At 37.8% G+C, this 23,006-nt stretch overlaps 1 protein-coding gene across 2 annotated transcripts; it reads left to right on the forward strand.

Moving 5' to 3' along the window:
• Positions 1-3,786: 3,786 nt before the first annotated feature.
• Positions 3,787-21,983, forward strand: YIPF5 (Yip1 domain family member 5). Of its 2 annotated transcripts, none has more exons than XM_027546089.1 (6): positions 3,787-3,910; positions 4,456-4,575; positions 13,967-14,139; positions 14,803-14,948; positions 17,054-17,235; positions 18,540-21,983. In XM_027546089.1, exons 2-6 carry the CDS (start codon positions 4,466-4,468, stop codon positions 18,700-18,702), a joined length of 774 nt encoding a protein of 257 aa, XP_027401890.1. In that variant the 5' UTR covers positions 3,787-3,910; positions 4,456-4,465; the 3' UTR covers positions 18,703-21,983. The 2 variants fall into 2 exon arrangements, with proteins under 2 accessions (XP_027401890.1, XP_027401891.1); XM_027546090.1 differs by lacking the exon at positions 3,787-3,910 and adding an exon at positions 4,112-4,135.
• Positions 21,984-23,006: the final 1,023 nt, after the last annotated feature.

Below are 23,006 nucleotides of genomic sequence, written 5' to 3' on the forward strand. Positions count from 1 at the left end.
GTAGGTCAGTGATCACATCATCCTGATTATCTGGGTCATGAAGATCTTTTTTTGTACAGTTCTTCTGTGTATTCTTGCCATCTCTTCTTAATATCTTATGCTTCTGTTAGGTCCATACCATTTCTGTCCTTTATTGAGCTCATCTTTGCATGAAATGTTCCTTTGGTATCTCTGATTTTCTTGAAGAGATCCCTAGTCTTTCCCATTCTGTTGTTTTCCTCTATTTCTTTGCATTGATCGCTGAAGAAGGCTTTCTTATCTGTTCTTGCTATTCTTTGGAACTCTGCATTCAGATGTTTATATTTTATATCTTTCCTTTTCTCCTTTGCTTTTCACTTCTCTTCTTTTCACAGCTATTTTGTAAGGCCTCCTCAGACAGCCATTTTGCTTTTTTGCATTTCTTTTCTATGGGAATGGTCTTGATCCCTGTCTCCTGTACAATGTCATGAACCTCAGTCCATAGTTCATCAGGCACTCTATCTATCAGATCTAGGCCCTTAAATCTATTTCTCACTTCCACTGTATAATCATAAGGGATTTGATTTAGGTCATACCTGAATGGTCTAGTGGTTTTCCCTACTTTCTTCAATTTAAGTCTGAATTTGGCAATAAGGAATTCATGGTCTGAGCCACAGTCAGCTCCTGGTCTTGTTTTTGCTGACTGTATAGAGCTTCTCCATCTTTGGCTGCAAAGAATATAATCAATCTGATTTCGGTGTTGACCATCTGGTGATGTCCATGTATAGAGTCTTCTCTTGTGTTGTTGGAAGAGGGTGTTTGTTATGACCAGTGCATTTTCTTGGCAAAACTCTATCAGTCTTTGCCCTGCTTCATTCCATATTCCAAGGCCAAATTTGCCTGTTACTCCAGGTGTTTCTTGACTTCCTGCTTTTGCATTCCAGTCCCCTATAATGAAAAGGACATCTTTTTTGGGTGTTAGGTCTAAAAGGTCTTGTAGGTCTTCATAGAACCGTTCAACTTCAGCTTCTTCAGCGTTACTGGTCGGGGCATAGACTTGGATTACCCTGATATTGAATGGTTTGCCTTGGAAACGAACAGAGATCATTCTGTCGTTTTTGAGATTGCATCCAAGTACTGCATTTTGGACTCTTTTATTGACCATGATGGCCACTCCATTTCTTCTGAGGGATTCCTGCCTGCAGTAGTACATACAATGGTCATCTGAGTTAAATTCACCCATTCCAGTCCATTTCAGTTCGCTGATTCCTAGAATGTCGACATTCACTCTTGCCATCTCTTGTTTGACCACTTCCAATTTGCCTTGATTCATGGACCTGACATTCCAGGTTCCTATGCAATATTGCTCTTCACAGCATCGGACCTTGCTTCTATCACCAGTCACATCCACAGCTGGGTATTGTTTTTGCTTTGGCTCCATCCCTTCATTCTTTCTGGAGTTATTTCTCCACTGATCTCCAGTAGCATATTGGGCACCTACTGACCTGGGGAGTTTCTCTTTCAGTATCCTATCATTTTGCCTTTTAATATTGTTCATGGGGTTCTCAAGGCAAGAATACTAAAGTGGTTTGCCATTCCCTTCTCCAGTGGACCACATTCTGTCAGATCTCTCCACCATGACCCGCCCATCTTGGGTTGCCCCACGGGCATGGCTTAGTTTCATTGAGTTAGACAAGGCTGTGGTCCTAGTGTGATTAGATTGACTAGTTTTCTGTGAGTATGGTTTCAGTGTGGTTGCCCTCTGATGCCCTCTTGCAACACCTACCGTCTTACTTGGGTTTCTCTTACCTTGGCCGTGGGGTATCTCTGCACGGCTGCTCCAGCAAAGCGCAGCCATTGCTCCTTACCTTGGACGAGGGGTATCTCCTCACCGCCGCCCTTCCTGACCTTCAACGTGGGATAGCTCCTCTAGGCCCTTCTGCGCCCGCATAGCCACAGCTCCTTGGACGTGGGGTTGGTCCTCCCGGCCACCGCCCCTGGCCTCCAGCGTGGGGTTGCTCCTCCTGGCTGCCGGCCCTGGCCTCGGGCATGGGGGCGTGTGGTAGCTCCTCCCACCCGTCGCCCCTGGCCTTGGGCTTAGGGGCGTGGGGTATCTCCTCCCGGCCACCGCCCCTGACCACGGATGCGGGGTAACTCCTCTCTTCGCCGGCCCCCCGACCTCGGATGTGGGGTAGCTCCTCTAGGCCGCTCCTGGGCCGTCGCAGTCTGGTACTCTGGGCCGCTGCCCCTGACCTCATTACTAGCTATGAAATTGATTGATATTCTCAGAATCCCCAAGGGGCTTCTGCAGGCTACTGAACAAACAATAAGGAAAATTTAATCATATAATAATTTTCTTGCTTGGCTTCTCATTTGGGGCCAGGATTTAAGCAGAAAGAAAATCAGTAAATATAGTAATTACTCTCATGGACAGAAGCAGAAGTTGAGTAACATCTTTATCTAACAATTCATTCATAAGCAAGTAATTTTTAACTCTCATATTCTTGTATTTTGTTCAAGTTTGAGAGTAATATCTCTTTTGGACAGGAAAAAAGTGGAAACATCAGAATAAACAGACCAGAATTTTTTTCAGTAAGATCACTAAGTAAATGAAGTAATACATTAATGCACATTGTTGGTAACTAGAAACTGCTTCCTAGGTAGTGAAGCTTAAAGAGAGTACAACATATAATTGATCAGCCACACTAATATTTTTGAAAATGAAAAGGGAACAAAATTAATAATTATACTGGAAAAAGCAGGGTTAGAATGGGACAACTGAGGTTGTCTCTAGCAAATCGGGATATAGTAATTCTACCTAGAATTCTGCAGATGGGGTGTGTGTGTATGTGTGTGTGTGTGTGCTCACTCAGTCAGGACTAAGGCCCACCAGGGTTCTCTGTCCATGGAAATTTCCAGGCAAGATTACTGGATCGAGTTGCCATTTCCTCCTCCAGGGGATCTTCCCAACCCAGGGATGGAACCCCAAGTCTCCTATGTCTCCTGTATTGGCAGGCAGATTCTTTACCACTGAGCAGATGGTACATACATCAATCAATTATCAAATTATTTGTAGAAGGTGATAAATTACATAATTGAATGAGCAATTTCAGAAATTCTTTATGGAGCATAAAATCTCAAAGGGTAGCTTCTCTTCTCTTTCTAAAGTATACTCCTTTTTTTTTTTTTTTTAATAGTTTATGTCTTTTTGTTATTTTGTTTGCAGGAAATATGTTTCTTTTTATTTCTTTATTTTTGTTTGTCTCATTTGGGGTTAGTGTGTGTATCTGTGTTTCCACGGTCTACAAAGCAATTATTCTGAAGTTCAGTCGCTCAGTCGTGTCCGACTCTTTGCGACCCCATGGACTGCAGCACGCCAGCGCCCCCTGTACATCACAAACTCCCGGAGTCCACCCAAACCCATGTCCACTGAGTCTGTGATGCCATCCAACCATCTCATCCTCTGTTGTCCCCTTCTCCTCCTGCCCTCAATCTTTCCCAGCATCAGGGTCTTTTCAAATGAGTCAGCTCTTCGCATCAGGTGGCCAAAGTGTTGGAGTTTCAGCTTCAACATCAGTCCTTCCAATGAAGTAGTAAGCAACAATTGCTGTGCCTGCGCCTTTCTGCCTCCACCGCTAACAAGCTTGCCAGAAGTTTTCCCCTCTTTCCGTATGTCCGCCACGGAATTAGTTGGCCGATACTGCGCATGCTCCACAGCGCATTTACCGCCCCGCTAACCCCCACCCCCCGCCCTCCGCCCTCCGCCCTCCGCCCTCCAACCTCCAACCCGAGCCCAAAGTCTGCCAACACGCCTGCGCGAGCGGGCGTGCCCCGGAAGCAGTTCTTTGCCCTTCTGACACGTAGCAACCGGTCCGGTACAGGGTCCTTAGCTGAGTTTGGGGGGCTTGGGGGGCTACCAGAGCTACCGCCGCCGCCGCTGCCTCCCCGTTTGGTGAGTGCCCAGTTCTGTGGCATGATGTTCGATTTCTCCCCGCACCTGGGAAGGGCGGCTCCTGGCCGCCGCTTGGCGCCGCGCCCGGGTCCTTTCTCTCCGACCCTCCCTCCCTTTCGGGCCTTGCTGACGCGGATCCTGCGAGACTGTGTGCATTCCCGGCCGGCCCAGGCCTTATTTTGCAAAGAGGCTGTCGTGTTTTAAGCTGTAAAGCCCTATCCCGAGGTGACGAATCATCTTTGTTGGTGGTGGTATTTTAGACCCCACAGAACCACCCGCCCCCCTCCCCCCGCCCGCCTCCCGCATCGCCACCCCTATCCAGGGCTTAATCAGCCTCTCGAAGTGGAGGTGTCTTCCTGGGCCTTGACTTAGAGACATTTCTTTAGCACACCCCACCCCGCGACCCACCTTCCAAATGCTGCAACCCTAAATTCTAGAAGAATTATTTGCCGCCTTCTGAGGGTATTCGCTTAAGTAAATTGTCTGGATCGAATTCAGGAGGTCCTTGGGCATAAACTGTCTTTGCCATTTCTTTTCTGTTGCAGATCATTTGCAATGTCAGGCTTTGATAATTTAAACACGGATTTCTACCAGACAAGTTACAGCATCGATGACCAGTCACAGCAGTCCTACGATTATGGAGGAAGTGGAGGACCCTATAGCAAGTAACATTTCAACTTTGACCATTTGTTTTGTCGAGATTGCAGTGAAAGCACCTACCCTGAATGTTTGGTTCTGCCTAATACTGAATGTGGGAACAAGTTGCTTATCAGGAATGTGACGTTTCATACATAATCCTCCTGCCTCCGGAGAGATCTTGACACTTGTTTGGGTCGGACGACATTATCCTCTTTAGAATTTGGTGTTTTCTGCAAAATACTCACATGTGCCATGAGTGGCAAAATAGATTGTTTGAAGAACCTTTTTCTAGTACAGTATTTGAACATCATTTAGGGTACGGGTAGGAGTGTAAAGTAGCTAGAGATAGGCTGTTTAGACCACAAGAGTAGTTAAAAATTAAAATCTTTTGACAGCTTCGTTAGTAGTTAAATCAGTCCAGTTTTCAGAGTGTATCGATTGTTAACTGAAAGCACCCAGTGACGCTGTTGAACAGTGTAAGCTCCCTACTATGATTCATCAGGTAGTTTTCATATAGCAACTGATAATCACTTTTATTACTTCTCACACCAAAACTTTTGGTCAGTCAGTACTCGCAACTTTCCAGTTGCAGATTGAAGGAGGGAGGCGCAGGGTCAGAGACTCAAAACCTTCCAGTCCTGAACTGTTGAAAAAACAAAAACAACAACAAAAAATGTATTTTTTCCATAGTTTCTGGTGTTTGTGGAGGGGGAGGGGAAAGGAAGGGTTTTTACCAGTCTCTTCTAGGACATCATATTCTTAGTTTCTTGTGTGTTCATTCTTTCAGTCATGTCCAACTCTTTACAGCCCCATGGACTGTAGCCCACCAGGCACTTCTGTCCATGGGACCTCCCCGGCAAGGACACTGAAGTGAGTTACCATTTCCATCCTAGTTTCTTCGGTCATTAAGATTAACCTTCTCAGCCTCCCTTTTAGTGAAGGAGTTTCTTATACCAGGGTTACTTAACCATTTTTAGATGGTCCAGGATCCCTTAGAGAATCTGAACCAAACTAGGGGCCTGTTTCTGAGAAATCCACGTTTGCAGTCAGACATCTGTATTAATGTGTGTATAACGTCCAGACGGTTCATGTGTTAACTAATGTGCATATGGACCCTGAATTAAAAACCATGAAGACTGTCCCAGGATGAGGGCATGTAAAGGGTGTGTATCTAGTCTGAAAGAAGCATTAGTATTAGGTCGTCTTGAAATTAACACAGTGTGATTTGTCTTGTATAGGCTATACTTTTTACAAAAGCAAAAACAAAAGAAACCTGGAATCTGCTTATTTTGGTACATTGTAAAGCTTTTTTCCGCTAAAACTTAACACAGTAAACAGTGGAAGTGAGCATGTAAATAATAATCTCTATCTCTGAATCACTTTTTCTTCTTTCTGTTAATTCTAAATTACATAATACCATTGACGGTTTATCTCTTTTTATCAGTTAATTGGTCAGGATTGGAGAAAATCTGTTGAGAAATCTCCATTCATTTACCTAAATATGTATTTTTTTGTGATTGTTCAGTGTATGACAGGGCAGATTAATGTAAGAATGGCTGGAGTGCTGCAATAGGGCTTTGGAAAACCTGTCTCTGTATGTGGACCTGGGTGTATTTTTAACCATTGATATTGTTTAAACTCAACAGAATTATTCCACTTAGATTTCAAGTGAAAATGTATCTCTGCCTTTCTTATGTTTCTATCTTTCTGTCCTTGTTAGCATCTCTCAAAGGTGTAACTTATCGTCTCTGTACACTTAGCATCTCACTTCAGTTCTCCATAGAGCAGTTGTTTTAGATATGCTGTTGCTAACTATGCTTACAGTTCCGTCTCAGCAAAAATCATGTACTGCTAAGCATTGCTTCAGTGCTTGTAAAGAAGTTTTATTCCAGGTGCTTATATAAATGTTACTGCCAATTAATAAATACGAATTTATAGATATTGCTGAGAAAAATAAGACAAGTGTGTTAGCAGTAATAACTGAGTTTCTGAACTTTAAGAGTAATTGAGCTCTTCTTTATTGAGCCTTCAATTGGATCTGCCCCTTAATGACATTTTTATGTTTATCTCAGTTTATCAAATAATACTTTGTTACGTCAACTAGGTAACAAAGGTCAGCTAACTTTTCTCTCTCTCTGTGGATGAAAATGCAGGTTCAGGTATAATCTGACTTGAATTGTCTTCAAGTTTGACTTGGGTTATTATTAGTTCATAGTTCTACATTTGCCCTATGAAGTCAATTTTAACATTTTGCATAGTTTCCACTATGGGTACTTTACATTCATATAACAAAAAATAAACCCAAAAAATAAAAGGACCTTTGATCTCAATTTGCTGAGTTTTATGAACATCTTATTAGACATTGTATTATATATATGTATATGAAATATATAGAAATACCAACTATGTATTTTTTAAAGCACTGAAAGCTAGTATTTTTTCGTCTTTAACTGATAATACCTTTATGGACTACCTATGGATTTTGATCAGCTTAAGTTGTCAACCCAGTATGTTAAGAGGCTTTGTCTTTGTTGTTGATACTGAGTGCTTATGAGGGCATTGGTTTCATCTGCTACTTTTCCTGCTGTAGAAGTGTTGATTTAGTCTGTAAAGGTCATTTCTACCATATTATGTTTTAGTTTAAAATGAGTAGGAGTGAGTCAGGAATTTTCCTGAGCAGATCCTGCCGGAAAAGGGAAAGTATAAAATTCCATGGTATTGTCTTTCATTTGATGAAGGAATAATAGTGCCACATTTAAAGCTCTTATTTGCTTGCATTATTTCTCTTCCTTACATGAAATTTATGGGTCTGTATCAGTGGTTCTGAAGTGTTGTCTACAGATCCCAGAGTGTCCTTGAGATCCTTCCAGGAGGTTTTGAAAGATCAAAACTGTTTTTGTAATAGTAGTGAGACATTTTGATCTTCCGTGGTGGCTCAGATGGTGAAGAATCTGCCTGCAATGCCAGAGACCCAGGTTCGATCCCTGGGTCGGCAAGGTCCTCTGGAGAAGGACATGGCTACCCACTCTAGTACTCTTGCCTGGAGAATCCCCACGGACAGAGGAGTCTGGAGGACTACAGTCCATGGGGTCGCAAAGTGGGACATGACTGAGTGGTTAACACACACACAGTGAGACATTTTATACCTTTTTAGGTGTGTTGGCATTTGCACTGATGTTGCAAAAGCAATGATTGGTAAAACTGCTGGTACCTAAATGTGAATCAAGACAGTGGCATCAAATTGTTCTAGTAATCATTGTATTCTTTATCACATACTTGTTGGGGGTGAGTGAAGCCATTTCATGTAAAGATATCCTTGGTGAAGCTGTGAGAATTATTGTTTTAAATCCTGACCCTTGACCCTGACCCATATACATTTTTAAAATGTTCTATGTGACAAAATGGGAAACAGTTCTAAAGCACTTCTACTTCATACTAAAGTATAATAATTATCTCTAGGGAAAGCACCTATGCAGTTTTGAGTCACAAGCTGAATCAGCCACTTTTTCATGGAAACCTTTTTTTGGAAAGAACAGCTGACAGACAAACTATGGTTATTCAGACTTGAATAATTTCTCAAAAATGAATGAAGTGACCTGTTACTTCAAGGAAAGCAGTTGACAGTATGTGGGGCCAATGATCAGATTCACATTTTCAGGCAAAAATAAGCATTTTGAAAAACTTGTATCCATCACTGTGAACTTGTCAGCTTCCCAGTAATTATTTTCTGATGAGATCAGTGATAATATTAACAAATATAATTTATATACATATATTTCATATTAAGTGAGTCTATATTTGGAACATCTGCATAACTCATATTAATATTTTCTAAATGGCCAAGGCATGATGTTACAAAATTATATACATGAGTAAAGAAAGGATCCAGTCAAAGTACAAGACAGTTCATTAACATTCTTTCCAGTTGCCACATTGCAAGTTAAGTTTAAAAAACTATGACTTTGCTCTGTGCTTTGATGTATCAGAAAGAATATTAATGATAATCTGAAAAGATTTCACTCTATTTTCCAACCACATGTCTGCAACAATAGATTTTCTTCAGATACTTCAAGTAAATGGTACATCACACAACAGAATGATTACAGAGGCAAATATAAGAATTTTCAGCTGCCTTGAAAAAGCTTTTTCATTTAAAAAAGTTTATGGTAACATATAATAGATTTAATCTTACTTTAACATGTTAATAAGTATTTTAAACATTTCTGTTTTAATTTCTAAAATGAAAAAATATTGATAGATGTTACCCACATAAAAAATTTTAGGAGTTCTCAATAACAAATTTTAAGAGTATAATGGGTTCTAAGATCAAGGAGTTTGAGAACCATGGGTTTATGTCATTCTTTTTGTTTTTTCTCTTGCATACACATTTATATTCTCTGTCTTTCTCTCCCTGAAGAAAGAGAATAAAATACAATCTGTTTATGCAGATTGTACAAACCTCCATATGGAGCTTTTCTACTTGTTCCATGAACTCTGAGGTGAATTTATGATACATTCTTAGAGAGATGGCACTATAGCATATTCTACTAAATTAGAAGATGTGTGCTCTTATCCTAATTCAGCCAGCTAGCCCCGTGGGGGTTGTGTGTGTATATGTGTGTGTATAAGTAAGTAAGTAAGTAAATAGTAATCAAAGTATTTGCATACCAAAATGACTGGGGAAATGCATATACAGAAAAAAAAATAACATTTTGATGTCAGGATTTGAAGGTGATTTTTATTACAGTTGTTATAAGAGTTAGCTACTGGAATTATAAAGTCTGGTTTTGAATCCTTGCACCACTGTGGATAACCCAAATATCAGTTTACACATTTTGGTAATGAAGAGGATGATAAAATTAACCTTCTAGAGTAGTGAGAATAATGTGAGGCAATTTACATTAAACACTTTACACAGTACTATTCAAAAAGTTATGATGTATGTTTTGGGAAATTTCCATAGCTATATATTATATATAACATTTTAGAGTTAATGAATTTCAACAAATAATAACTATATAGGATTTTTGTCTGAAAATTAAGTGTCTTACTTCACCTGTTTTTGGGTCCCTTTACCTATATAATTATGTATATAATGTATATGTATATAAAACACACGTATACTTAGATGTGCATGTATATTCTAAAAAGCATAGTCACAGTGGGTGCATATAATGTGTACTATTCTGCTTATTAGTTTTTTTTCTGTTTTAAAATTTTAATTTATTTATTTATGCGTTTTTTGGCCACACTGAATGGCATGCAGGCTCTTAGTTCTCTGACGAGGACGAGAGGTTGGAACCTGCACTGCAGTCTTAACCCCTGGACCACCAGAGGAGTTCCTGAATATTAGTGTTTTTTCTCCTCCACTAAATGTTTTTGATTATCATTTCTTTCGAGTACCTACAAAACTGCCTCATTCTGTTTAACAGATGCATAATAATCTATGCCCATGTCACAGTGTAGTTACAGATATATATTTATATTGTTTTGGTTTCTGTTTTTTGCCATTAAAATATTGCTGCAGTGCATTCTATCAGTATATTTTATAGCCAGAAAAATAATAGTATTTTTAAGCATGTATTGGACTAGCATGATAAGACAGAATATGAGCTATGTGTAGTTGAAATTTTAATTTATTCTTGGTTTTTTAAATTAATCAATTTTTGGTTGCACTGGATCTTCGTTGTTGCAGGTAGGCTTTCACTAGTTGCAGCGAGCAGGAGTTACTCTTTGTTGCAGTGCACGAACTTCTTACTGCGGTGGCTTCTCTGGTTGCAGAACACAGGCTCTGGGCACACTTGGGCTCAGTAGTTGAGGCCTGTGGGCCTAGTTGCTCTTCAGCACATTCAGTCTTCCCAGACCAGGGATCGAGCCCAGTATCCCCTGCATCAGCAGGCGAATCTCCCATCCTCTGTATCACCAAGGAATTCCACCTTTGATTTGATTTTAATCAAAATGTTCAGTTAATTTAAAAATTAGATTTAACTTTAAAATCTCAAGTAATAATGAGGTCATTAGGTTTTTATATTTTTGAAAAAGCGACTATAAATTTTTAAAGAGAATTAGAGACTAAAAGATCTCTAAGGCATCTCAGCTCTCATTTTTAAAATGTCTTACCTTTAAAATAATTCCTTCTTTATTTCTTACTGTGTAATTGAATTAGTCCCACTGATAGATAGGTCGTATTTTTCCAAACGTGGTGAAACAGATCATTAAAAGCTATTGCTTCAATATTCTTCTGTTCCACTTCAATATTCTTCAGTTTTTTTCATCACTAAAAAAGCCATAGCAAGGTCCGCTTCTAAAGTGTAAGATTTGTTACAGTACATAGCAACAGATATAATAAGTGTACATTTACTTTAAAAAATTAAAAGAACTAAATTAATTAACATAATTATGTTAATTATGTTCTGTTATATTCAGAAAGCTTTCACAAGAAAGATGCTTATTTTTCACTGTTTGAAATCGATGATTTTTCTTAAAGACGTTTAGGCACTTGCAAAAAATAACATACTCAAAAGCATTCCTTCTTCAGAACTCAGCTTTCTTTATAGTCCAACAGTCACATCCATACATGACTACTGGAAAAACCATAGCCTTGACATTTGTTGACAAAGTAATGTCTCTGCTTTTTAATATGCCCTCTAGGTTGGTCATAACTTTCCTTCCAGGGAGTAAGTATCTTTTTATATCATGGCTGCAGTCACCATCTGCAGTGATTTTGGAGCCAAAAAAATAAAATCTGCCACTATTTCCGCTGTTTCCCCATCTATTTGCCATGAAGTGATGGGACTGGATGCCATGATCTTAGTTTTCTGAATGTTGAGTTTTAAGCCACCTTTTTCACTCTCCTCTTTCACTTTTATCAAGAGGCTCTTTAGTTCTTTGCTTTCTGCCATAAAGGTGGTGTCATCTGCATATCTGAGGTGACTGATATTTCTCCTGGCAATCTTGATTCCAGTTTGTGCTTCTTCCAGCCCAGCGTTTCTCATGATGTACTCTGCATATAAGTTAAATAAGCAGGGTGATAATATACAGCCTTGACATACTCCTTTCCCTATTTGGAACCAGTCTGTTGTTCCATGTCCATTTCTAACTGTTGCTTCTTGACTTGCATACATATTTCTCAAGAGGCAGGTTAGGTGGTCAGGTAGTCCCATCTCTCAAATTTTCCACAGTTGGTTGTAAACCACACAGTCAAAGGCTTCGGCATAGTCAATAAAGCAAAAGTAGATGTTTTTCTGGAACTCTCTTGCTTTTTTGATGATCCAGCAGATGTAGGTAACTTGATCTCTGGTTCCTCTGCCTTTTCTAAAACCAGCTTGAATATCTGGAATTTCACAGTTCACATCCTGTTGAAGCCTGGCTTGGAGAATTTTGACCATTACTTTACTAGCGTGTGAGATTACTGCAATTATGCGGTAGTTTGAATATTCGTTGGCATTGCCTTTCTTTGGCATTGGAATGAAAACTGACCTTTTCCAGTCCTATGGCCACTGCTGAGTTTTCCCAATTTGCTGGCATATTGAGTGCAGCACTTTCACAGCATCATCTTTGTAGGATTTGAAATAGCTCAACTGGAATTCCATCACCTCCACTAGCTTTGTTCATAGTGATGCTTCTGAAGGCACACTTGACTTCACATTCCAGGATGTCTGGCTCTAGGTCAGTGATCACACCATTGTGATCATCTGGGTCATAAAGATCTTTTCGGTACAGTTTTTCTGTGTATTCTTGCCACCTCTCCTTAATATCTTCTGCTTCTGTTAGGTCCATACCATTTCTGTCCTTTATTGAGCCCATCTTTGCATGAAATGTTCCCTTGATATCTCTAATTTTCTTGAAGAGATCTGTAGTCTTTCCTATTCTATTGTTTTCCTCTATTTCTTTGCATTGACTGCTGAGGAAGGCTTTCTTATCTCTCCTTGCTATTCTTTGGAGCCCTGCCTTCAAATGGGTATATCTTTCCTTTTCTCCTTTGCTTTTCACTTCTCTTCTTTTCTCAGCTATTTGTAAGGCCTCCTCAGCCATTTTGCTTTTCTGCATTTCTTTTTCTTGGGGATGGTCTTGGTCCCTGTCTCCTGTACAATGTCATGAACCTCCATCCATAGTTCATCAGGCACTCTATCAGATCTAGTCGTTTAAATCTATTTCCCACTTCCACTGTATAATCATAAGGGATTTGATTTAGGTCATACCTGAATGATCTAGTGGTTTTCCCTACTTTCTTCAATTTCAGTCTGAATTTGGCATTAAGGAGTTCATGGTCTGAGCCACAGTCAGCTCCCGGTCTTGTTTTTGCTGACTGTATAGAGCTTCTCCATCTTTGGCTACAAAGAATCTCATCAATCTGATTTCGGTGTTGACCATCTGGTGACGTCCATGTGTAGAGCATTCTCTTGTGGTGTTGGAAGAGGGTGTTTGCTATGATCATTGCATTCTCTTAGCAGAACTGTATGAGCCTTTTCCCTGCTTCATTCTGTACTCCAAGGCCAAATTTGCCTCCATGTGTTTCTTGACTTCCTGCTTTTGCATTCCAGTCCCCTATAATGAAAAGGACATCTTTTTTGGGTGTTAGGTCTAAAAGGTCTTGTAGGTCTTCATAGAACCGTTCAACTTCAGCTTCTTCAGCGTTACTGGTCGGGGCATAGACTTGGATTACCCTGATATTGAATGGTTTGCCTTGGAAACGAACAGAGATCATTCTGTTGTTTTTGAGATTGCATCCAAGTACTGCATTTTGGACTCTTTTATTGACCATGATGGCCACTCCATTTCTTCTGAGGGATTCCTGCCTGCAGTAGTACATACAATGGTCATCTGAGTTAAATTCACCCATTCCAGTCCATTTCAGTTCGCTGATTCCTAGAATGTCGACATTCACTCTTGCCATCTCTTGTTTGACCACTTCCAATTTGCCTTGATTCATGGACCTGACATTCCAGGTTCCTATGCAATATTGCTCTTCACAGCATCGGACCTTGCTTCTATCACCAGTCACATCCACAGCTGGGTATTGTTTTTGCTTTGGCTCCGTCTCTTCATTCTTTCTGGAGTTATTTCTCCACCGATCTCCAGTAGCATGTTGGGCACCTACCAACCTGGGGAGTTCATCTTTCAGTGTTCTATCTTTTTGCCTTTTCATACTGTTCATGGGGTTCTCAAGGCAAGAGTACTGAAGTGGTTTGCCATTCCCTTCTCCAGTGGACCACATTTTGTCAGAACTCTGTACCATGACCCATCTGTCTTGTTGTAGATAATTACCTTGATCTTAGTAGTTAATTTCAACCACCATTTATAAAAACTGGCAAAGTAGATATTCTGGAAATTGCATGACATTTCCTGCCTGTCAGGGATATCAAATTTGGGTGTTGACATAATTCTGAGGCATGTTTACTTTACTTGGCTTTTTAGACAGTATGCTGGCTATGACTACTCGCACCAAGGCCGGTTTGTCCCCGCAGACATGATGCAGCCACAACAGCCATACACCGGGCAGATTTTCCAGCCAACTCAGACATATACTCCAACTACACCTCAGCCATTCTATGGAAACAACTTTGAGGATGAACCACCTTTATTAGAAGGTACAGTTGGTTGCAACTCTTGATAGTACTCTATAATATCCAGATGGTGAAAGTAAATCTTTGTTTGGAGGAATTCCTCTTGTCTTTAAAAGAATAAGGTTGTAGGAAAAAGGTTTCTACTAAGTGACTCATTTCAAACAACACTGAGCCAGAAAGAACCAGATTTTTTTAATAGATCTTTATATTAGTGATAATAAAGTATGTCAGTATGTGAGCAAAGTAACCTTTGGAAGATAACCTTTGGAAGTCCAGTGAAAGCTATGCATACTCTTCTCAGAAAAATGCACATATATACATAGAAGACATAGTTTTGTATACGTTTTTGCAGGGCCTCCTGTGTTTCTGAAGCCCCGGATATAGAGCCCTTTACTATGAATGCTGTCTGTGTATTCTTTGCTATAAAGTCATAGCTCACAGTGTCTGATTCATTATGTCCTTACCTTCTTCTAACACCAAACCAGAGATTTGATATTTGTGGAATAAGCACTGTAATCAGTAAAGATGGATTGAGGACTCACTAAAATAATATCATCTGATGTTGCTAGATCACTTTTTTGATACTGGTTGTTTCATTTTCTTTTTTCACCCTGTTACAACATAAATTCTGGTAAACTGAAAGTATATCACAAATCCTAATTGACTTTCTTATTTTCTTTTCTTTAGAATTGGGTATCAATTTTGACCACATCTGGCAAAAAACACTCACAGTTTTACACCCCTTGAAGGTAGCAGATGGCAGCATCATGAATGAGACTGATTTGGCAGGACCAATGGTTTTTTGCCTTGCTTTTGGAGCTACATTGTTACTGGTAAGATTCTAGTTGGAACTCTCAGTGTGAGATTAAAGAATGGAATTTAAATATTCCACCAAGAGCCTTTATTAAGACTTTTCTTTTACATCAAGTTTTGATGTGTCTTAAAAGGTGTTGAATTTTTAAGTTTATACATATTTGTCACTTCACCATTGATAATATGGTATATTTAGAAATCATTTCTTGTTCTAATAAGTGGTCCAATTATTAGGGAAAATTGTTAATAAATAACATGTAGCTTTAGTCGCTCATCAGAATTCCTTTTTTTTTTAAGTTGTCCTTGAGTAGTGTTTTGTTGCATAAGTGCTGGTCTTTCCTATATATTATTTTAATATTTAATGAGTAAATAAAAGACAAGAAGCTTTAGTCTCTGTCTCTCATCTCTCTAAGAATATTGAAGCATATTGAAAATGAGAAATTGTAAATATAATTGTTAATGTTTGTTTTATTTTATCTTATGTCCTCTTCTGAATTAGAAGAGAGAAACAATATAATGAATTAAAGATGGAACTTTTAGTCAGAAAAGCTAGGCATGAACTCAGTGCTTCTAATCTGCCCTTGATTTCACCCTTCACTTCCCTCTGATAAATAATCATGTGTGCCTCCCACCTAACAAGGTTGTTTTGGAGATTAAGACAGGTTATATGAGAATACTTTTCAAGGTACCGGGAGTTGGTGATGGACAGGGAGGCCTGGCGTGCTGTGATTCATGGGGTCGCAAAGAGTCGGACACGACTGAGCGACTGATCTGATTCAAAGTTTTAATGCATTGTACCCGGTGTCAGATTTTATTATTATTAATAAACCTTTTTAAACTTTTACACTCTTAATCAGATATTTACAAACAAGTATTGATTCTAACAAAAATCCCAGGGAGTTTTCCATTAATGTAATCTGTAGAGGTATTTTCATAATTGAGTTTCATATGTCAGATGTGTGACAAACCAGAACTTTTTAAAGGCTTTTCCACAGACTGATTTTAGTGATAGCATGACCTAAATGCAGTGTTTGTTCACTTAGTGTGACTAAGAGTACTAACTCCAATTAAGCTCATGTTTATTGTCCTAAGATTGTTTAGTGATGTCTTTTGTAAGAGCAGAAAATTTTTAAAGTTTTTGCTTGTTTGTCAGAGAACTGTATAAAGCAACCAACAATTTGGAAAAAGAATGAAAGAAGAAATATCTTCCATTATATTCCTCTTGCTCAGTAGTTAATCACTTTACTTTTCTCCTCCCCTCCCCACAGAACCCTGGCTCCCTGCTTATCCTGGCTTCCTTTCTCCTAATTCCTTTAACACCCATATAAAGTCAATGATAGGAGAAGGCAGTGGCAACCCACTCCAGTACTCTTGCCTGAAAAATCCCACGGACTCTTGCCTGAAAAAACCCCGGTAGGCTGCAGTCCATGGGGTCGTTAAGAGTCGGACACAACTGAGCGACTTCACTTTTGCTTTTCACTTTCACGCATTGGAGAAGGAAATGGCAACCCACTCCATTGTTTTTGCCTGGAGAATCCCAGGGACAGGGGAGCCTGGTGGGCTGCTGTTTCTGGGATCGCACAAAGTCGGACACAACTGAAGCGACTTAGCAGCAGCAGCAGCAAAGTCAATGATGAAATTATTTCTGCTGTTAAAACGATTATGACCATATCTGCCAATGAAAATAAGTTGTTTCAGGGCAATTTTGGTGGAGTTGGGTGTGTTCAAGTGATATTAGCTACTATCCAAATATTTTAATGACTTTCCATCTTGTTTGGGTAGTTTATTTGCTTAAAATCAGCCAGATTTCTTTTTAGAAATCTATGACTTGAGGTGATTCTACAATGGTTTTATATCTTTATTTGTTGAATTCTATGCCAAAGTCAAATGGTAGCTAGAAAATGAAATCCTGAGTATCTGTGTGTTGAGAGGTGGGTACTTTAAATTTCTTAAGAAAGAGAAAAGGCAGTCTGCTCACTGTTTTACTTCCCTATATAAAGAATAGACACCTCTGTGGATTTTAATCCTCACAAATTAAATCTCTTCTACAAGTACCATTTTAGGTGAAAGAAGCCCAAAGTAACTTTCTTTGCCCTCTAACATGTCATCTTTTTGTTACCCATAGGCTGGGAAAATCCAGTTTGGCTACGTATATGGGATCAGTGCAATTGGATGCCTAGGAATGTTTTGTTTATTGAACTTAATGAGTATGACTGGTGTTTCATTTGGTTGTGTGGCAAGTGTCCTTGGATATTGTCTTCTTCCTATGATCCTGCTTTCCAGCTTCGCAGTGATATTTTCTTTGCAGTAAGTACTGATCTTTATTTTGGGAGTTGATTGACCAATTCTGTGTAATAGAATTTAGTTCACTATCAGTTGGAGGTAAATCACTGATTCAGTAAACAAATAGTGGCTGTTATAAATGAAGACTGTGTTACATACTTTTCAGTGATGAAAATGGAAGTGAGAATAAATTTAAAAATCATTTATACCATCTCTGCTTTCCATATCATAAGGAATTTCAGTAGTTTTAGGTAAACTTACCAGTGTCCATAAACAAACTGAACACAGGTGATTGTTAGCTTAAATATTGCATGGAAGAGATCAGGTTGTTAAAATTATACTTACCTTCTCTTTGATTTTTTTTTAATATCTCATTTCTTAACTATATCAGGCATATACTAAGTGAATGAATAATAAATGCATATTCTCTATTTAGAAGCTTCTTAACTAAAACTGGAACTTTTTATGTCAAGAGACTGTTTCTAGCCTACTGTGTTCTCAAATATCCTTGTACACAACTTTAAAGTTGTGTTATTTTAAAATAATACTTTAAGTAAGGATTAAAGAGAGGGGTATATATTACTGCTCATAAAGTTGCTTCTCATGGCCAGTGCACAGATGCTCTCTCAGTAGTTCAGTCCCCTCCTCTGGCTAGTGCTGGAGGAAAGATTGAGCTTTGTTATACCTAGAGTGGAAAAGAAGGCATAGGAGAAGAGTATGTATCAACTGATACTAGAGATTTGGAAGGGTGATGGCCTCACAGTGTCCCTGTTTTGGATGCAAATGCTTCAGATTTTCAGTGTAGAAACTGCTTCACTCTTCTGATTTGTTAAAATTGATATGTTTATATTTGAATTTTAAAGACAGTGTTTCTACTAAAACAGTGTTTTCCAGCCAGGGGCAGTTTTGCTACAGGGGGATACTTTGCAATGTCTGGAGATACTTTCAGTTGTCAAAACTCTGGAGGAGCAGGGGTACAATGGGTATTTTATGGCTAGAGGCCAGGGATGCTGCTGAATGTCCTAATGATGAACAGAACAGCCCTCACAGCAGCAGCACACACAGGCCAAATGTCAGTGCTGCCAAGTTTGAGAAATTGTGCTATATTAAGAAGCAAAATATGTTACAGATAAGCTTTCTATCACGTGAAATAACTGAATTAACTGAGATACATCAGCATTTCAAGAAAGATCTTGGTTATTTCTGTAGACATCTACATGTGATTTAATTTTTAAGTACTTAAGAATTGGTTATGGTAGTACTCTTACATAACTAATCTCATTTTCTGCTTTTTCTCTCCACTCTCCATTTTTCTTTGTCTGTTACAGAGGAATGGTAGGAATCATTCTTACTGCTGGAATTATTGGATGGTGTAGTTTTTCTGCTTCCAAAATTTTTATTTCTGCATTAGCCATGGAAGGACAGCAACTTCTAGTAGCATATCCCTGTGCTTTGTTATACGGAGTCTTCGCCCTAATTTCCGTTTTTTGAACTGAATTTATCTGGGATGTGGACATCATTGGGCCAAATAACAAAAAGGACTTTGAACTCTTCAACCGGACCAGCAAATGGCTACAGTGCAACTCTCATGCAGATCTAATGTTTGACTCTTGGAGCAGTGGAAGTAAAGAAGTATCTTTTGTTCATTTTTATAGAACTTTTGAATACTATATTGGATTTATGCAGTATGACTAGATTTAAAAGGTGTTTGTGCTTATGCAAATAAGAAGTGCTATTTCTTTCCTGTTCCTGCAGCCTTAGAAAAACAACTATTTCCCTTGCTAATTGTATATCATGGTGTTTTTGATAGATTTTTATCAACTGTGGGAAACTAACCACAGAGCTGATATCTTAAAAACAATCCATAGTAGAGAAGACATAGGACTTATTGGAGAAATATTTTTCCAAGGAATTAGGAAAGAAAACTTGCCTGTCTTGTCAAGTCAGATGCAATTGAAGCAAAAAAGCAATCCCAATGTAAAGTTTTATGAGTTTGCACTTCAGAAATTTGACGTTCCTCTAAATTATCTCATGGAATTTTGGCTAAAATTCAGCAATACAGGTAGTTCACAGGCTACCTTATTGTAGGCATGGAATGTGAATATCTGTTTAAATATTAGCATTAACTAAAACACAGTGACCTAGACTGGCCACTTTAATGTTATAGTTGGATTTCCATGTTTCCCAGGAAAAAGATAATCACTAACCTTTTTTGAGGAAAATATTTAAAATGTCACGATTTCAGTATTGCAGTTCCCAGTGTAAAGTGCGTTTGATGCTTATTGATTAAAATTTTCCCAATTAATTTAAATGGTGTTGTTGAGTTTACTTTTGTCAAACCAAGATTTTCGGTGTACCATTTAATTTAATTAGGCTCTGGTTTTGACTTGTATTCCCAATTTATTCTAAGCTTTAAGAATAGTGGTCATCTAGTGTAGAATCAAAAAAAAAAGTGAGATTAAACAAAAAGCAGTTTGTTTTGAGTTACAACATTATTTTCTTGTATTAAACTTCATTAATGTTGTCATGCTCTTGTTTAAAAAATCTATAAGGAAATACTATATCTTGTGTACTGATTGGCTTTTTCTGGAGAAACTGCTTCTGATTTTGGACAAAGATCAGTTATGAGAAAGGTGCCCTATTGGGAGGAAGTATTGCCTTTTTTTTTTTTTTTTAAGAGGAGACTTTCAGACTAAAAAGAAATGCCAAGCTGACATGTTCTCAGTTCTTTTTTAGAGCTAGTTTTCAACCATAAAAGATTAAAATAATAAAAACATACTACTTATAAGAAGATCATGATTTATGATCTCTGCAATTACATGAGTTTGTTTTTCTTCATTAATATTTAATCTTCTGGAGGGGTGGGTTTTGGCTCGGTTTTTAAGCTTATCAAATTGTTTTAGAATATTTTTATTACAGTCCTTGGATAGTGGTTTTTTTTTTTTTTTTTTGCCTTTTTCAATTCATTTTATAAATGTAAACAATTCTTCCTAAGATAAATGTCATGGGTGCCTTCTGTTAGTATCCAGTTATTCCTAATGAAGAGGGTAGATGATGTGCTGGGTGTTAAAATCTTCCACTGTTGGTTAAACTTAAGACCATTAATCTTCAGCCAGATTCCCCAAATGAATCAAATTGTTTTCTTATTTTTTGCCACCACCTCCAACAAAATAACTTTTACCTTAAATCAGTGATGTAGAGATTTTTGTTGTTAGCTGTCTTTTATTTAACCCCCAAATAATCAGTTGCAAAACTATTTTATTATTAGCTATTTTGTCAAAACAGCTATACAGTGGAGTTGCCTTTGATGTAAGTAAGAGTTGAGCTCATGAAGAGTCATATGTAGCCAAAATTTCCCCTTTGTAAAACTCAAATCAAAAATACAGTATATATAGCCATATTTGTGCATACTTAAAAAACAGATATACTGTGTCTCAAGAATGCCATGTGGTAACTTTTTTCTACTGGTTCAGTTAAGTATCAGGAAGAGCATATGGTTTGCTTTTACACCCATTTTATGCCAAAACATGCTTGTACCTTTAAATACTGGAGATGCTCACAGCATTACTAAAAGCTTGCCTGTTCACTGTCTCTGAGTAAAACTGTCTGGGAGTGGAGTTTGCAGGTTCACTCACTCAAGCTAGTGTGTCGTTTATGCAAGCACGTGTATGCCAAGGACATGCAGTTGATTTTACATATAGTGTAAATGTGTATTTTACAACTTTGCTGTAATACTGCATTTACCAATGGATGTTTCAAGAGCTGTATAACAAAGCTTATAGAAATAGGCATTCTTTCGCCAGATATAGTCATGCAGATAATGAAAAATTCTGTAAATCTTTAAATATTAACTATCCTCGGATGCTACCCATCCAATCAAAGAGAATTGTTTAAAATATATCTAATGACTTGATATTGGATAGGATCTAAGTACTATGCATATGACATTTCACAACTCTAATAGGCATTGCTCAAAATATACTTATAAAATATACTAAATATTATCAAAACTAAGGACAATTACCTCTATAATGTTATCTTACAGGGTACTCTTATGCAATCATGGAGAATTATGGGCATCACGATAACATTTTGAGATCTGCTGTTTTCATATAGAGCAGGTCTAATGTAATGACTCAGACAGTTTGCTTAACTTGCCCTGTGGGAGGAAAAATATATAAGTGACACAGTGCTTGGCCTTTCATAAAGTGGGGCCAAAGGTTTTCCAAAAAACACAGCTTGGTACACAGATCATAGCATGAATAGAATAGCACTGGACCTTCCTTCAAAACTTTAGCTAGAGCAAGCTTCCTCCCCAAATCATGGCCCCAAGTGAAATTTATCCTCCCAAGTATCCACTAATTCATTTGGTAGTGTCAGATTCCAATTACTGGTCACCAAATGAACTCGTTTATTAAAAATCTTAATTTATTTGGGAAAAAAGCTTAAAGTTATTTCTCAAGCAATTTGTATCTAATAATATGCTTATTTCAAAATAACTTTCAGAATGAAACATTTAGTATCAAGGTAAAAACATAAGTACCTTTTCAAATACAGTAATTAATAATGAGTTTCTTTTTTTCTTTTTAGGATGTATTTAGGGTTTGGGAAAAAGAATGGCAATAACAAGATATCAAGGTTGATTGGAAATACCATAAGGAAAAATTGGTTCCTATACTTTAATGAATAGATAAATATGATCTGTCATTCACTTGTCAAGTATATAGTGTTTCCTTTCTAACATCTTAAATAAAGCCTGTCCTCACCACTTTCTCCACAATGAAGACTGTTATTACTTTACACCACCAATGAAGAAATAATTGACTTTTAATCAACTTCAGCCACCATCCAAATTATTGAAGTCTGAATTTCAATACATTATTATTACTTGAATTTCAATAAGGTACTTTGTTCATGAATACTCTTTTTGTTACTGGGAAATAGGTAAAAAATAAAGCATTAGATATTAAATTATTGATTTCTAGAGATTGACAGATTACCTTGCCAAGTGCTTTATATTATTATTGTATAATTATCTCAGAGTAGGGACCTTCAAACCTGAAGAATGAAATCAAGACAATATGTAGTTCTCATTTTTGCATCACAGATAGGAATATTTCTTCTTGTCCATTAAGTTCCTAGTCTAGTTAATAAAGAACATTACCTGCTGATGGAGCACAGTGTCCCATGTTTATGCAAATAAATTTGAATGATTACATACTCAAATGAAAACTAATTAAACACAAAGCTGTTCTCCTAATTTAAAAGCACAATTACTTTCTTGAGCACATTAGGTTCTATTAGGTTCGGATGTTACATTTTTGTGTGAGTTTAATTATTAATTATTTAGGCTTACTTTGCATATATAATTTGTTCTTCCGTAACTGCTACTGAGTCTGCTGATTGCTTGTAGATCAATTAATTACATATTAAGGTTTTTAAATAGCTTTGCAACATGTACAGCACCAAAGAAATTTTAAATATGAGAAAACAAAGGAAGTACTCAGTAGAAACATTTGAGATACTTGTAAATTTATACCTACCTAGCCTACTCTGATTCTCATAAAAGTAGAGAAAATAGTATGGTTATTTCATTTTTTCCTAGGTAAATATATTTTAAATGTCTTTATAAAATTTAGTGACACATTTACTTGCAGTTTCAGTTTTGTAGTTTTTTATAATATTGCAGGACTTTTTTTCTCTTGACCATCAGTGATCCCCAAAGACCTAATGTTTTATATGAGTTAATTTGCAAAATGCAAAATGTCTTTTTATTTCTTTTTCTGATTACACAG

This window comes from Bos indicus x Bos taurus, chromosome 7 (genome assembly GCF_003369695.1).
Source record: "Bos indicus x Bos taurus breed Angus x Brahman F1 hybrid chromosome 7, Bos_hybrid_MaternalHap_v2.0, whole genome shotgun sequence".
Lineage (NCBI taxonomy): Eukaryota > Metazoa > Chordata > Mammalia > Artiodactyla > Bovidae > Bos > Bos indicus x Bos taurus.

What these genes read in the sequence shown, in the direction of transcription:
- YIPF5 (XM_027546089.1), top strand. Translation starts at nt 4,466, where the DNA reads ATGTCAGGCTTTGATAATTTAAACACGGATTTCTACCAGACAAGTTAC. An exon ending in AGTGGAGGACCCTATAGCAA is followed by an intron (nt 4,576 to 13,966) that starts GTAACATTTCAA and finishes TTGGCTTTTTAG; the next exon opens with ACAGTATGCTGGCTATGACT. An exon ending in GCAGTGATATTTTCTTTGCA is followed by an intron (nt 17,236 to 18,539) that starts GTAAGTACTGAT and finishes TGTCTGTTACAG; the next exon opens with AGGAATGGTAGGAATCATTC.